At 38.2% G+C, this 16,497-nt stretch overlaps 1 protein-coding gene across 1 annotated transcript in view; it reads right to left on the bottom strand.

Moving 5' to 3' along the window:
- The window catches only part of tbx15 (T-box transcription factor 15), a 103,422-nt gene that overhangs the window by 60,729 nt on the left and 26,196 nt on the right, over positions 1–16,497 (bottom strand). Inside the window, exons 2-3 of the mRNA XM_060833096.1 lie at positions 8,862–9,087; positions 864–965 (exon numbers count right to left, since the gene is read on the bottom strand). Coding sequence (XP_060689079.1) covers positions 864–965; positions 8,862–9,087 — 328 coding nt within the window. The remainder of the gene's footprint in view (positions 1–863; positions 966–8,861; positions 9,088–16,497) is intronic.

Below are 16,497 nucleotides of genomic sequence, written 5' to 3'. Positions count from 1 at the left end.
GTAGTGCAAAATTAATCAGGTACACGATGGCATGCCCACTGTTACAATTTGCACATGCTATAAGCACTCAATGGATACTTGTAAAATTGGACCTGTACTGTAAACTCATTATGTCACTACAAGTGTTCATGGGTCCTTGAGTTTAAATTATTTAAAAAATGCTGCTTCCCACATATTATATATATATTTCTATTTTATTTCGCGTGAAGAAGAGCACTCCACATTTCTGTTGACCTTCAGATATAGAACAATACTGAGGTTTCAGTCAAACAATATAAATAGGATTGAATTGAATTAGCTTTATTGTCAGTATAAACTCATATAAGTACAATGAAAAGTTTATAAGTCGCCACTTACAGCACAAACTCTCTAGATGAAAGTCAGAGTCATTAACATCTATTGCAAATTATAGGAATCCATATGTACATCATAATAAGCCAATCTAATATTAGCTAAATAAAGTAGGTTAAACTAATAAAAAGATAATTGAGAAATTATAGTAGATTGTAAATGTTTATCGTAAATGATACTTCATTTGGACTATTACAATGTATTATTCAATGATTATTCACATGTTAAACATGTTTTACTTTGAGAATTATTTGGAAACATCTTCAAGGAACAAACAATGAAAATCAACCTTAAACAATTTGAAATGCCTCATTAAGATACTTGCAACTTAATTTAACTTATAAAGTATTCCTGTTGTAGGTCTCCATCCAATGTACACCTTCTCTCGTAAATAGTGGTATTTACATTATTAAATTATAACAGAATAACCAGGTTGAAACCCATCTTTTGGGACTAAAATTAAATATATCCATACAGTAAAACTGTAGTGACCCAACCACTGTGGAACATACCGGTATCTCTTGTTGTCAACAGGAATGATATCCATTGCTATATAGTATTGCTGATGAGGATCCAGCCCTGTGATTTTCACTCTAATTGCTGGGAACATTCGCCTGTGAATGCAATCAACCATATGTTCCAATTATAATGAGTTCATTAATAGGTTTTATGTTTCCCCTTTTACTCTCTTCTCCATAAGCCATAATCATTCTTTGAGGCTGTGTTTATCGACACCACCATGGCTAGATGGAGCAATGAACACACATATTCAGAAACACAATGCTGCAGTATTCTGTTGTCTAATTCAGTCTTGCTTCAACCAAAAAACTTCCTACACAACACCACACATAAGCCTCAGGGATAACGTCATTCAATATGTGTAGGGAATTATGTAAGAGAGATTGATTTATCCAAGTCTGTTTATGCTCCTTATTCTTGAGGATCAATCAAGTTCCTATTGAGTGAAACTTCATTTCACTTAATGATATTTTCTTGTCAGATGTGATTAGTAAAAAAAACTCAAAAATTGTTTGCTTATGAGATCGGTCATCTTGATAGTGAAGTATGCAGCAGATTTCAACCAGGAGAAATTGTGTGCTTATGTATGTTTGAACTGTATATGTGCAGGTGGATCCCATTGGCCATTTTTAACAGAGACGCCCTATTGCGTGAGGTAAGAACATACACCCCATTCACTGACTGGGAGTATAAACAGGTTACTATTGGGCACAGCAGAGTGCTGAAGAGTGGCCTATAAATTGATTTCTTCTACAGTTTCCCTTCTTCGCTTCAGGCTTGCATGTTCTGCTGTGAAAAAAGTGCCATTTTTTAAATATATAAGCTATGTTCCCCTATTCAACACTGAGAAATGTTCAGAGCCCCTATCAACTCTTATACATGGTTGCTTCTCAGACAATGAAGAAACATTTTTAGTATCCCTCACCACATCCTTAAATCTCAAAGCATGGGAATTTCTTTGGATGCTGGCTCATCTTCCAGTTTATAGCTGTGTTATAGGGTTTGGCTATTAGCCAAGTCTGAGGCAAAACATTCAGTATGAAATCAAAATTGCACACTATAACCATATACTGCTTTGGTCACTAGTTATTTATCAAAACTCAGAACCATCTGAAGATTTTAGTTTCATTGAACAATTCTAGGTCTGTTCCGTATTCATAGTGTAATTTGAAATTCTATGACACTGAACCAAAATGGGGGACTGTCAGCTTTACCAATTATTTCCAAGGAAAATCAATCAGTCCATTTCAAAACGTAAACTTATCTTGGTTCTGAACATTTTGTTTTGATTTGCCCTGAGCTGACACAAGGGACATTCTGAACTATTGGAAAACTGAAAATGAGTGCCGTGTTTTAACATGTATCCATTTTGTGAGCCCATTTGACCTTTATAAATTAGAACATAATCAACAACATAAACACATTATATCTTGGATGAAGTAATCTCTATTTGACGACAGATCCTGGGAGAGAAAAAGAACAGGGCGCAAATTAGAAATAAAACAGCAAAAGTGAAACGCAAATTTTAATTTACTCCAGTGCATACAATAGGAAAATCAAACTTATTTAGAATTTCTTCATATTTGGTAATAGTCAGTTTCTGTGCCTGAGAAAGAGAAACTTGTTTCCACATAATTGAGTCCAAGAAGGGTTAATTCCTGCTTGAACTTGATTTGCAAGCTGCCCATTCTTGTACACATTCAAATTCACTTTCAAAGGGTTCTTGAGTACCAGTCATTTTACATATGGCTTGTGGAGCCCAGAATAAGTGGTGACATGTATGCATAATGCAAGAGAGCTGTGTGCTCAGAATTCATTGCAATGAAATATAATGCCAGTTTGCATTTTCGCCTTTGCCCTCATGCAAAAAAATTTCAACAAGGGAATAACTGAAAGTGAAATTGTATGGCAGAACGCGTTTAGAGAAGGGAATTAAAAGACTATTTTTATTAACATTGACTGCCTCAGGGATTTCCTTCCTCTTTAAACTTTTCAATGTTATACACTTAAATTTAGTTCCAAATGAAATAAATGCGGGGCAAGGTTCTGAAAACCATTCCTTGAAATGGTCAGATATCTGTATGGTTATTTCTCAATTCTTTCTCAGTTATATGTTCAAGGGTTCATTTGAAATATTTTCAAAGTAATGCCCCTGTTCACACTTATTACTTGAAAAATGAAAACTGTTTCGTTAGGTTTATGCATAACCAAGGGAGGCGAAGGCCTAATAGCGTTATCTCTAGACTATTAAGCAGGTTACCAAGTAATATTCTGGGGACCCAGGTCTGAAACCTGCAATGTCTGCTGGTGGAATTTGAATTCAATAAAATCTGGAATTAAGAGTCTAATGTGGACCAGGAATCCATTGTTGATTGTTGAAAAAAACGCATCTGGTTCATTAATGTCCTTTAGGGAAGGAAACTACTATCCTCACATTGTCTGGCCTACAAGTGACTCCAGACAGCCAGCAAAATGGTTGACTCTTACTACCCTCTAGGTAATTAAAGATTGGCAATAAATGCTGACCTAGCCAGTGATGCCCTTACCCCATGAATGAATAAACAAAAGAAAGGCATAGTTTTGTCTTGTAGCAACACTACGTAATTATCAAATAGAAGGCTTGATTAGTCTTGTGTCAGTAATCCCTGTAATCCCTACTTATTCCTAATTACATTTTAGCAAACTGGATAGTGCAGTAAAATTAGAGACCAAGTCAATTCAAAGTTCCCTGGTACTTTTCCTAGTAGCTGGATAAAAAAAACTTCCATTAACAGTGGTTTGGGTGCTGTGATGCAGTGGATCTCTGGAGAAGGTCAAGATGGATCATCCACCTGGCATTCCAGCCTTATCTTTTACACCATTGTACTGGGCTCTTCCATCATTGAGCTTGTGGATAATTGTGGAGTCTCCTCCTCTGGTGAGTTGTTTAATTGTTCAACGCCATTCACAACTGGACATGGCAAGTTGATGGGACTTGGTCTGATCCGTTGGCTGTAAAATCAATTAGCCTTGTCTATCACTTCTACTTTATATTGTTTTGCATGCACATGTTTGTAAGTATGCCTGGTACTGCTTCTGGAATGGCCGCCAGTATTCTTCATTGAACCAGGGTTGATTCCCTGGCTTGAAGGTAATGATTGAATTGGGGAGGAGTTTATGGCTGGCCATGAGATTGCTGATTGTGCTAGAGTTCAATTCTGCTGCTGTTATTCTACACAGCCTCATGGATTCCTCTTGAATTGCTAGATTTGTCAAAGCCTGTCCCATTTACCATGGTGATAGTGCTGCTCTACATAATGGAGGATATCTTCAGTGTGGAGGTAGAACTTTATTTTCACAATGACTGTGTGATTATACTCTTACTGATGCTGTCCCAGACAGATGCAGGAGGAGAAGTATATATTTCTCTCTTGTTTGTTGCCTCACTACCTGCCAGACCTGATCTAGCAGCTATGTCCTTTAGGACCTAGGCAATTTGATCAGTAGTATTGCTGCTGAGCCACTGTTGGTGGTGGACATTGTGTATATTTTGCATGCTTGCCAGCGTCAGTGCTTCCTTCAACTGTTGTTCATAGTTCCTTGAAAGTGGAGTCGTAGGTGGATAGGATAGTGAAGAAGGTGTTTGGCATGCTTTCCTTTATTGATCAGAGTATTGAGTACAGGAGTTGCGGATGTACAGGACATTGGTTAGGCCACTGTTAGAATATTGTGTGCAATTCTGGTCTCCTTCCTATCGAAAAGATGTTGTGAAACTTGAAAGGGTTCAGAAAAGACTTACAAGGATGTTGCCAGGGTTGGAGGATCTGAGCTACAGGGAAGAGGCTGAACAGGCTGGGGCTGTTTTCCCTGGAGTGTCAGAGGCTGAGGGGTGACCTTACAGAGGTTTACAAAATTATGAGGGGCATGGATAGGATAAATAGACAAAGTCTTTTCCCTGGGGTCGGGGAGTCCAGAACTAGAGGGCATAGGTTTAGGATGAGAAGGGAAAGGTATAAAAGAGACAACTTTTCACGCAGAGGGTGGTACGTATATGGAATGAGCTGCCAGAGGATGTGATGGAGGCTGGTACAATTGCAACATTTAAGAGGCATTTGGATGAGTATCTGAATAGGAAGGGTTTGGAGGGATATGGGCCGGGTGCTGGCAGGCGGGACTAGATTGGATTGGGATATCTGGTCAGCATGGACGGGTTGGACTGAACGGTCTGTTTCCATGCGTACATCTCTATGACTCTATGGAGGAGTACTGATTCCTCTGAGCAGTGCTGAGGGAGGATGGTATGTAGCAATCAGCGAGAGGTTTTCTTGCCCATATTTAATCTGAAGCAATGAGATTTCATGAGATCCATAGATAATGTTGAGGACTCCAAAGACAACTTCCTCCTGCCCACATACCACTACAATTCTGTGATGTGATTATGTCAGGCTGTTGCTTGTGTAGGCTGTGAGACAGCTCTCCCAATTTTGGCACTAGCCCTCAGATGTTAGGTAGATGAACTTTGCAATGTTGATAGTGTAACTCCTGCCATTGTTATTTCTGGTGGCTAGCTCAATGCCAGGTGGATTTTCTGATTTCATTTCCTTTTTGACATTTTCTAGCAATTCTTACAACCGAATAGCTTGCTCAGACATTTCAGAGAGCAGTTAAGAGTCAAACACATCACTGTGGATCTGTAGGCTCAACCAGGAAACAATGGGTTCTTCCTTCCCTAAAGAACATTCGTGAATGAGATTTGTTTTCTGATGATTCACAATGTTGACATGGTCAAGATTAGGCTCTTTATTGCAATTTTTTAAAAAATTCAATTTCCACCATTAACCATTGTAGGATTCAAACTTGGGCCTCCAGACATTACCTACATCCCTGGTATTACTACCTTTACACGATCACCTCCCCTATTGTCTTGCTGCATAAGCAGAATGCTTGATATGAACTGGGTTAATCCTTTAAGGTTTTCTCATGAAGGGAAGTAACACTTTGCGAAAAGAGCAATAATTGGGAGATTTATAGAATGAACCAATAAAAGCAATAGACACTATCTAGCTCCAGATTTCCACATTACTCCTGGCTGGTATTACTCTTGCAGCACCTACTAGAAAATCGAAGGCATCCAGTTGTGCTTTGGTCCCAGCTAATTTCTTGATTGTCTAACCAGCCTTGTTAAAGTTACAACCTCCACCTGCCTTTCACCAGAGAACTCATGTCAGGGAATGGTATGTTAATATTCTGTTGTGCTGGGGTCTTATCTAACCTACAAGTCCACAGTTCAATGGATTAGTAAGTGTTCATTCTGCGACTGAATGTCAGTACTCCGAGTGAAATAGGGACGGCTTGATGTATATGTAAATAGAGGTAAAAACAATGACTGCAGATATGGAAACCAGATTCTGGATTAGTGGTGCTGGAACAGCACAGCAGTTCAGGCAGCATCCAAAGTGCAGCGAAAAAAATGTTGATTTCGCTGCACTTTGGATGCTGCCTGAACTGCCGTGCTCTTCCAGCACCACTAATCCAGATATATGTAAATAGTCCCAGCTAGGGGCAGTTGTCAATTCAGGCATGGAAAATAGCCTGAACATCCCAACTTTTTTTGGTTTCCCAAAATCTGTTTGAAATGTTTATATAGGGGAGATGACAAGAGTGACGGGGGGAGGACATCTTGAGCTGCCACCCAATGGAAAGCAGGGAAGCAAATCTTTCAGGTGCATGGGGCACATAGGTACAAAAGCATTATCTGATGTGACAGTGGTACACACAGGCCCTCTGCAGAAGAGGTCTGCTCCTGCAATCTGTGGTGCTATAAGTGTGGGTCAGCACTGACAGGCACCATCCCTGTGTAACAGCCAGGATTACAGATTTTTTATCCCTAAAGCCAAAGGCTTATGCCAAAGAAACAGCCTATACAGCTTAGATCAACATTTCTGTTAATAAATCATCTCCAAATATGTAAATATTGAGGGAAAAGGTTAAGTAAATTATTTAAACATTTTAATTCATGAGAACTGTGATTTGAATAGGTTCTTTTTCAATCCCTATATTCTAAGCCAGCTGTTGGCAGCTTCAAATTTCATGAATCCAAGTTTTGTTAATTCTTGGCGAGTTTGCAAGGTTTGCATGTAGAATGGGTCGGGAGAACCAAAGACGTTTCTTCAAAACTATATAATTTACCATGAATCTGAAACTTTGTAAACATAACAAAACGTGAAGCTTTTCAAATGTTCATATTTGATTAATTTTTCTAATCAAGGTTCTCTTTTTGTCATGATAATGTTTTGTTACTCATGCCCTGCCCAACAGGCACTGGGGCCTTTAGCCAATCAGCCCGACGAGCCTTAATTTAATTAACTGTTAGCAAGTGATTCAATTGTACAATAGATTGCAACCCAACCTAATTCTACTGTCTTACTTCCCTGTTTCCAAACATGTGCATCAACATCTTACTGGATAGTTAATAAACATAATTCTCTAACACTGGGTGTGGGAGTGACTTGGAGCAACAACAACACATATTTAGCCCCTTTAACAACATTCTAATCTAGTTTACAAGAAATTGGAGTTCAGCAACCAGAAATTGTATGCATTAACCAAACAAAGTCGAAAAGACTGGCTTCAAAGAATAAAGAACAAAGAAAATTATAGGACCAGGGTCTTCGGCCCTCCAAGCCTGTGTCAATCCAGATCTTCTGTCTAAATTTGCCGCCTGTTTTAGAACATAGAACATAGAACATCACAGCATAGTACATATCCTTCGGCCCTCGATGTTGCGCCGACCTGTCATACTAATCTGAAGCCCATCTAACCTACACTATTCCATGTACGTCCATATGCTTGTCCAATGATGACTTAAACATACTTAAAGTTTTCTAAGGGTCTGTATCCTTCTGCTCCCTGCCCATTCATGTATCTGTCTAGATACATCTCAAATGGTGCTATCGTTCCTACCCTTACCACCTCCGCTGGCAACGGATTCCAGGCAGCCACCGCCCTCTGCATGAAGAACTTTCCACCCATATCTCGCCTAAATCTTTCCCCACTCACTTTGAACTTGTGATCCCCAGTAATTGAGGGAGAAAGCTTTTTGTTATCCAGCCATTCCCCACCCACCATCCCCCCCCCAACCACCACCACCACCACCAACCTCTGTCTTTCTAATGAAAATAATCCTAATTTATTCAACTCCTCTTCATAGCTAGCGCCCTCCATACCAGGCAACATCCTGGTGAACCTCTTCTGCACCCTCTCAAGCATCCACCTACTTTTGGTAATGTGGTGACTAGAACTGTACACAGTATTCCAAATGTGGACAAACCAAAGTCTTATACAACTGTCCTCTTCAAGAAGATTTTTGAAAGTGAAGAAATAGGTAGATAAGCAGAGTTTCGGGTCATGTTTTCCAAATGTGTTCTCACTGTGACTCCATTTTGTGGTTTAAAAATAAATGTTGCAACTACTCAGTGAGCACAGAGAGAGCAGGGATATGTCAGAGATGGAGCACAGTTGTTATGAGTTGATAAGAGCTCCTGCTTCAGAACGCATGACTCCAAAAATTCAGCTTGTGACCTCACTTGAAGTCCTGAACCCCACTCTAAGAAGCCATGGTTTAGAGAGTGAATTTCAAAGTGTAGAGATAAGATCAGTAAAGGCTTAGTGACTGAAATGGGATGGAGTGAGGATAGGGGTGAGTGGAATAGAGGGAGGATACAAAGAATAGTTCAGGGTCAGAGTAACAAAGACTGTGTGTTGGAAGACTGATGACAAATAGGGAGGAAGAGACGAAAGTGAGAAAAATGCTTTCAAATCAATGCTGTATGGGTTGGAAAGCCGTTGGTGATAGAAAATTTTGAAAGACAGGATACAGCTCTGGAAAGACTAGATAAACCTATTCTGAATGTCATTGCAAAAAAAAAGCTTGAAATAATACTACAGACTTAACCTTTTTTTTAGAAAATGGTTTACATTTAAAATCATCAAAAGGCAATCTTGTCTCATACCTTCCAGCTTTGGTAATAATCATTTCAGTGCCAATGTCGTGAAATCTTTTCCAAAGATCAACACATTGCAATTCCATCTGAATCTCATCCATGGAGGAGGTTGGAAGAGATGTGGTGGAGTTCGGAGTGAGTTCTGCAGGAGAGCTGTAGGAACAAGCAGTATGTTGGGTTGGACTCTCACCGTCTGCTCCTGGGCTGTGTTCCTGATCTGAGCTCAGTTGGGACTCTGCAAACACAATGCAGGAAATCTCACTCAACAATAGACTTAAAGGAAACTAAGCATATGAGAAGCATGTAGTCAAAATACAAAATTTTAGTAATTAGAAAAAGTTAATTAGTACCATGCAATGGAATAAAGGTTAACACTTTGCTTCATTATCAACCATGAAGACAGAAATTTAAATTGAGGATACTGGTAATCTAGTGTCTGTCAACATTCCTCCACGAGGAATGTAAACCTTAGTTATCATTCTTTCCTTTATTAGTTTGAACTCTTCATAAGGATTATCACCTTTTTATTTAAGGGTCATGCTTATCACTTCACTTATCTTCAACCATCTTATCCACCAAAGTCTAGAAGTCACTAAGCCCCATTGCCTTGTTACATTATCTCTATATTAAAATGCTTCTTTGAATGCACCTTCAGTCACCTCCCACAATTCCCTTTATTCTTAGATATTTCTGACTCCCAAATGTAAGTGCTTCGGTAGATATAACAAAGTTAAAAGGTATCAATAAGTGTGATTCTTCTTTAAAGCTTCTTTTTTGCCATATAACATATTTATTATTTATCTTCTTATTGAAAGCATCAGCATCTTACTATATTTTAGCATGTATGACTGCTCATTAGGTAAATCACAGATTTAACTTCAGCATTGCCACACCATATTGATAAAGTGAAGATTTGCATAGATGCTAATGACATCTCCACACCACATTAGCATGAGTTACCCCTGGGAATCATAATTATATTTTCTGTATTAAATATCAGTTAGAAATGTTGTTGCTTAGTCTACGCCACAGCACCTTGAGAGTTTATACAGTACAATTCCTTTTAACCTGCTAGTAATAAAAAAATTATTTGCAAAGTTGTCGAAACATGATTTGCAAAGAAGTGAATTAGTGACATTGGGATTTCATGATTAAAATCGAGGTGTGGTTAGGTCTGTTGTCCGTTCTCAGGTCTTTAAACAAAACCCTTATTAAGCTAGTTCTAGTGCAATATATGAAAAAATTGGACAATCTAGATTCTAGTTCTGCAATTGTATGAATCTCAAAATAATGAGCAAATTAACAGCAAAATAAAAGTCTTTTCCCAATGTTATACTTCACATAAATCACTTTCCCCACCCCATTCCCCAACTGTAAATATAACAGATTTCATTTTGCTGATGATTGACATTGTCATTCTCTCTGCTGAGTACATATGATGACTTAAGCTTAATTTAACTGTTTATCTCGAGATTAATGCAAACATAAGTTGCAATCAGTTGAACAGCCATACGTAAAACTCATCACAGTTTTATCCAATGTAATTAATAATAAGGGCAGTGGCAACGTGAGAAGGAAACTTTTTTTTAATGCAGCAAGTGGTTAACATCAGGATTATGGTGCAGGAAGAATTGCTTATTTACCCAAAGAGAAAAAAAATTGCAGGCAAGAAATTTCCCTGGAGTGTCACAGGCTGAGGGGTGACCTTATAGAGGTTTACAAAATTATGAGGGGCATGGATAGGATAAATAGACAAAGTCTTTTCCCTAGGGAAGGGGAGTTCAGAACTAGAGGGCATAGGTTTAGGGTGAGGGGGGAAAAAGATATAAAAGAGTCCAAAGTGGCAACTTTTTCACACAGAGGGTGGTACATGTATGGAATGAGCTGCCAGAGGAAGTGATGGAGGCTGGTACAACTGCAACATTTAAAAGAAATTTGGATGGGTATATAAATAAGAAGGATTTGGAGGGATATGGGCCGGGTGCTGGCAGGTGGGACTAGATTGGGTTGGGACATCTGGTTGGCATGGATGGTTTGGACCGAATGGTCTGTTTCCATGCTGTACATCTCTATGGCTCTATGACTCTAAGAAGGGAAGGTTGGGAGATTGGACCTAGCTGAATTGCTCCTGTGACAAGCTGACATAGACATGGTGGGCAAAATGTGCTGAAACCAATTGATTATTCTATGAATCGATGCTTAGTTAGTGCTTAATAACGGAATACCTGTGTAACGGCGATAGTGGAAATATGCAACAAAAAGCTCATAAAATCAAAGAATCCCTCCAGTGTAAAAGCAGGCCATTCGGCTCATTGAGTCCACACCAATCTGCCAAAGAGCATCCAGTTTAAAATATTGCTTACTGTTTAACTTTTTGGGAAGGAACATTAACTGGCATTGCTATGTTAACCATCTTATACTCAGTTCATTTTTTTAACATTATGTAGCCACATTATACTTTGAAATATAGGTTTTAAAAAGTAACTCTTCTTCCAAAAAGTGTTAGTGGAAAAATGCTGCAGAATTCCCAAAACATGACATAAGTAGTCACCTTGCTGTAAGTCTGTTTATATAGAAAAAAAGAAATAGTCTTATGCAAACTCAGAAATAATGTGCTTCTGGATTAAATTTACTTAATGGAATTTACCTACTAAGTACAATACCCACTATACTCATTAATCACTGTGAATAGACCTGATGCCACTCACAATAGTGTGCCAGATTCTTGAAAGGCAGCAATGACCAGAATCAGTTACCTCATATCAGCAACTATTATTTTTAACAATAGGCAAGTGTTTACAAGCTCCATTTAGCTTAAATTAATAATACTTTTAGCCAAAATAATTACTCACATCCAGGAAAACTGAAAGTTCAATTTTGGAGGGAATGGTGAACATAGGGCTCAATTCTGATGAATGTATCATTCGGTTGCCAAGAAAATTTATTCTTGGATGAAAATTCTGCTTGGATGAAAATTCTGCTTGGATGAGGATTTTTGGAAATTGCAGGTTAAAAGTAGCCAATTGGCAGAATTTTTGCACCATAGCCTCAGAAATTATTCAATCAATCCAAACAACATTAATAGAAAACACTTAACAAAACATGCATTTTGCATAGAAGTAAATTGTATTCTGATAGCTCTCAATAAAACATTTGTACCTTTAATTATGCAACTGTCTTGAATAATAATGATACTTATAATTCCTGAATTTGAATTTTAGAATCCAGACTCTATTTAAAGGGGAGCTCTGTTTCTAAATATAGTGAAAGAACTTGCATTTATGTAGCAATTTTCATGATCTCAGAAAATTCCAAAGTGTTTTGCAGCCATGAAATGTAGCTACTGTTGAGGGAAATATTGGTAGTCAATTTGTACACTGGAAGCTCCCACAAACAAAGGTACAGTGGCCAGCTAATCTGAAATGAGTGATATTACTTAAACAATAACTACTGACCAAGAAACCAGAGATAACCCCTCAACTGTTTTTCAAAATAATAATGTGTAATCTTTTGTCGCCACCTTTATAGCATTTGAGCTCTTGGTTTAATGTCTCACTGAAAGACAACATCTCTGATAGTGCAATACATCATTAACATATTTAGTGTAGAATATGACTCTCAAGTGTCCAGACTTGGACTAGAACCTATAATGTCCTGACTCAAACAAAAATGCGATTACTATCCATTGTTGATTTCAATGAAGAATCATAATAATTGGAATGATCCCAACTGATTTTGTCAGTTTGAATTTTTTGTCTGGAATGGTGATTCAGATATCTGGCATAGAATTAATTTTGTTCAGAATTGCAAATGAAGTTCTTCACTTTTAAATGCCAGACCACAGCAGCTTGCAGTACATTGTGGAACCAATGCAACTTGGATTAAGTAGTATTATTGTTTTATAAATAGAATATATCATAAAGTTTTATTTGTAGAAAATGCTAGAATCTTATATGCATTTCAAAGAGAATTTGTTAAACACAGAACAATGAATATATTTCATTGACTGATGTTTTAAATGCTACATTAACCTAAAGTGACTCAAAGTACAACTGCTATCAACAGGGTTATCAGATGTTGAAGGGTGCATCTAAAACAGCTAATTATAATTTTTAAAAGTACAATGATTCGTTGGTAAGGATAGAATTCTAACCTTGTATGCATTTTAGAAACCCTTGGAGAAAGGAAAGCAGCATGGCTTTTTCACTGATCTGCTAAAGTTACGGTATTCAATCTGAAAATTCCTGCAGAACTTTTCCACAGACTGTTCATATCACATGCAATGTCAGACTTTCCTGAAGCTACTCTCACAGCTTTCATGGAAGGTCTTTAGAAAATTGGGTGAAATCGCCTTCCAGTTAAACTTTTACCGAAGTTATACCAGGAGACTCAAGGGAAATCCTATGGAAATTTCAGGCTCCTACCTGCAAAGAAACTTTCATGCATTAGTGAGCAGTTTTAGATTGGCAGCAAAAATCATGCATGGTATTAGGTTCGGTTATGACCAGAAAAAAACTTATAGAAATTAATTTGTGTTCACTATCAAAACATATTTGAAAATGAACATGGTCCAAGATTTTAAAGTACTGAGAGGAATGGACATGCAAAGCTATTTAAATATACAAGCAACGTAAACTTAGGTTATGATTTCAGAAACAGAGAACATGATAAAAGTGGATACAACTCAAGCAAGCTGTACAGTCATAGAGATGTACAGCATGGAAACAGACCCTTTGGTCCAACTCGTCCATGCCTACCAAACATCCCAACCCAATCTAGTCCCACCTGACAGCACCCGGTCCATATCCCTCCAAACTTCTCCTATTCATATACCCATTCAAATGCCTTTTAAATGTTGCAACTGTACCAGCCTCCACCACTTCCACTGGCAGCTCATTCCATACACGTACCACCTTGTGTGTGAAAAGGTTGCCCCTTGGGTCTCTTTTATATCTTTCCCTTCTCACCCTAAACCTATGCCCCCTAGTTCTGGACTCCCCGACCCCAGGGAAAAGACTTTGCCTATTTACCCTATCCATGCCCCTCATAATTTTGTAAACCTCTATAAGGTCACCCCTCGGCCTCCGATGCTTCAGGGAAAACAGCCCCAGCCTGTCCAGCCTCTCCCTATAGCTCAATCCTCCAACTCTGGCAACATCCTTGTAAATCTTTTCTGAACCTTTTCAAGCTTCACAACTTCTTTCCAATAGGAAGGAGACCAGAATTGCACACAATATTCCAATGGAGGTTGAGATTAGATAACTCTCCACCACAATGTAATGAACATGTGAAACACGTTATATGGTGTGACAGGTACATAGGGGATGTGAAATGGTAGAATGAACTTGAATAGAATAGGACAAAATGAAATGTGGATTAGCACAGTAGTATTTTGACACAGAAGAGCTTTGATATATATTATATAGTCAGAGCTCTAGCCTTGAAACATAACTAGAATAAATTATCAACTAGGAGAAAGTGAGGACTGCAGCTACTAGAGATCAGAGCTGAAAAATGTGTTGCTGGAAAAGCACAGCAGGTGAGGCAGCATCCAAGGAGCAGGAGAATCGACGTTTCAGGCATAAGCCCCGAAGGGTTTATGCCCAAAACGTCAATTCTTCTGCTCCTTGGATGCTGCCTGACCTGCTGTGCTTTTGCAGCAACACATTTTTCAGCTCTAGAATAAATTATCAGGCTTACTGACCCAATAGAAAAATGATAGAAAGCAGTTATTTGCTGAATAATTAAATGTTTATGTTGCAAAACAGCAAAGCATAACATTTCTTGCTGAGAACATTATGCTAATTTGTAGCACTTGCAACTCCTACTAGAAAGAGTAATGAAAATAGCAATCTAAATTCATTAGCTCTTAAGGTAAGCGAAACTGCACACAGAATGTAAAAACAAAATACTGCAAATGCAGGAAATCTGAAATGAATAGGAACAGAGTTTACATTTCCAGTCTACTATGACTCTGTCATACTGGACTCAAAACATTGACTCTGTTTCTTTTTCCATATATACTGCCACATATGTTGAGTTTCTCCAGCATTTTCTGTGCTTGTTGCGTACAGAATATTATTGACAGACCAGAAGTATTTTATGTTCTTGAACAATGCAATATTTTGAAACACTGCCATTCAACAAATTGAACTATGTGGCACAGCGGTTAGCATTGCTGCCTCACAGCATCAGAAACCTGGGTTCAATTCCTGCCTCGGGCAACTGTCTGTGTGGAATTTGCATGCTCTCCCAGTGTCTGTGTGGGTTTTTGCCCCCAGTCCAAAGATGTGCGGGTCAAGTGAATTGGCCATGCTAAATTGCCCGCAGTGTTAGGCTAGGGGTAAATATAGGGGTATGGGTGGGTTGCTCTTCGGAGGGTCGGTGTGGACTTGTTGGGCCGAAGGGCCTGTTTCCACACTGTAAGTAATCTAATCTAAATTATGTTGAATTATTTCCTTCTACCATTCAGTGTGCAATGTACTTCCCATTAAATTCATGGCTAACCTCCATTCCTTGTTCTATGAAGTTGTGACGTAGGAGCTGAAAACACACAACTTATGCAGCCAGAACCTGTCATTTTAACTTTTGATAGGAATTCATCTTCACATGTTGATTTAACAATAGGCAATGTAGCAGCCAGTTAATGGTGCAGAAGTCCAACTTTTAAAAATTTGGCAGTCTTAAGTTATACATAGAGTATCAAACATCTGGCTGATTGAAAAGTAGCAATTAATTATTAAAATCCTACTGGGATTTATAAAGTGCCTGATGCTTTTTCATATTTATCACTTCTTAGAAATGCTCAATTGAATTATAATCTTCTAACCCCTTGATGTTCACCTATTCTTCTATATACTCCTTGTTCTTCATATTGTCAATATAGCAACTTTTCACTATAAAAGTACACGTGTTGAAAGATATTAATCCACTTGGGTTTCAAAGTCACTTAAATATAAAGCACTGTCAAGTGGCATATTGAATCTTTATATTAGCACAAGCTAAGAAGTGCAATCGGTTTCAAAAATCTCCTGAACCATGAACTTGAAATGTTTACTCACATCATGGTGTGGAGTATAGTGTCGAGGCTAGTCGCTTCCCAAAAGGGAAGAAGCCAGGGAAAATTAAAGTGGAACAGATTTCCAAACCCGTCATTCTTTTGTACCTCTGGGTTGATGCAGCATTGGTAGAGACGTTTAATTTTTTTTTGGTTATGAATTGCTCATGGGGTAGGAATGTCCGATTGAGTAAAGGGAAAAAATAACAAAGAGGGCTGTTAACGGCACAAAAAATGCAGATTCAAAATACCAACATTTAAACTTCTCACTTTACTTTATTGATTTATCTAATATTGAAGGGAATCACTTAAGAAACTGTCACAAACAAAAGTCATAAACTACATAAAATCCCTTAATAGGAGGTTTCTTAAAACACAGAAACAATTTAAGTAGCTTGAAAAAGGATGTAAAGTTGAATTGTGCAACTGGTTTGAGTCACAGATTTCTATGACATATGGCTCTGCAGCTCAAATCCCTCAGATACCAAAAAATACTTTTGCAATTTCATCAGTTCTCATTCCAGCTGCCAGGTGGGAAGCAAAGAAGCTTGCCTTAAGGGCAAAAAAAACCTGATGGAAGTGCTGTTC

Source organism: Hemiscyllium ocellatum, chromosome 12, assembly GCF_020745735.1.
Source record: "Hemiscyllium ocellatum isolate sHemOce1 chromosome 12, sHemOce1.pat.X.cur, whole genome shotgun sequence".
NCBI classification, from domain to species: domain Eukaryota; kingdom Metazoa; phylum Chordata; class Chondrichthyes; order Orectolobiformes; family Hemiscylliidae; genus Hemiscyllium; species Hemiscyllium ocellatum.
The sequence above is the reverse complement of the archived record's forward strand: the minus strand, read 5'-3'. Positions and strand labels throughout refer to the sequence as shown.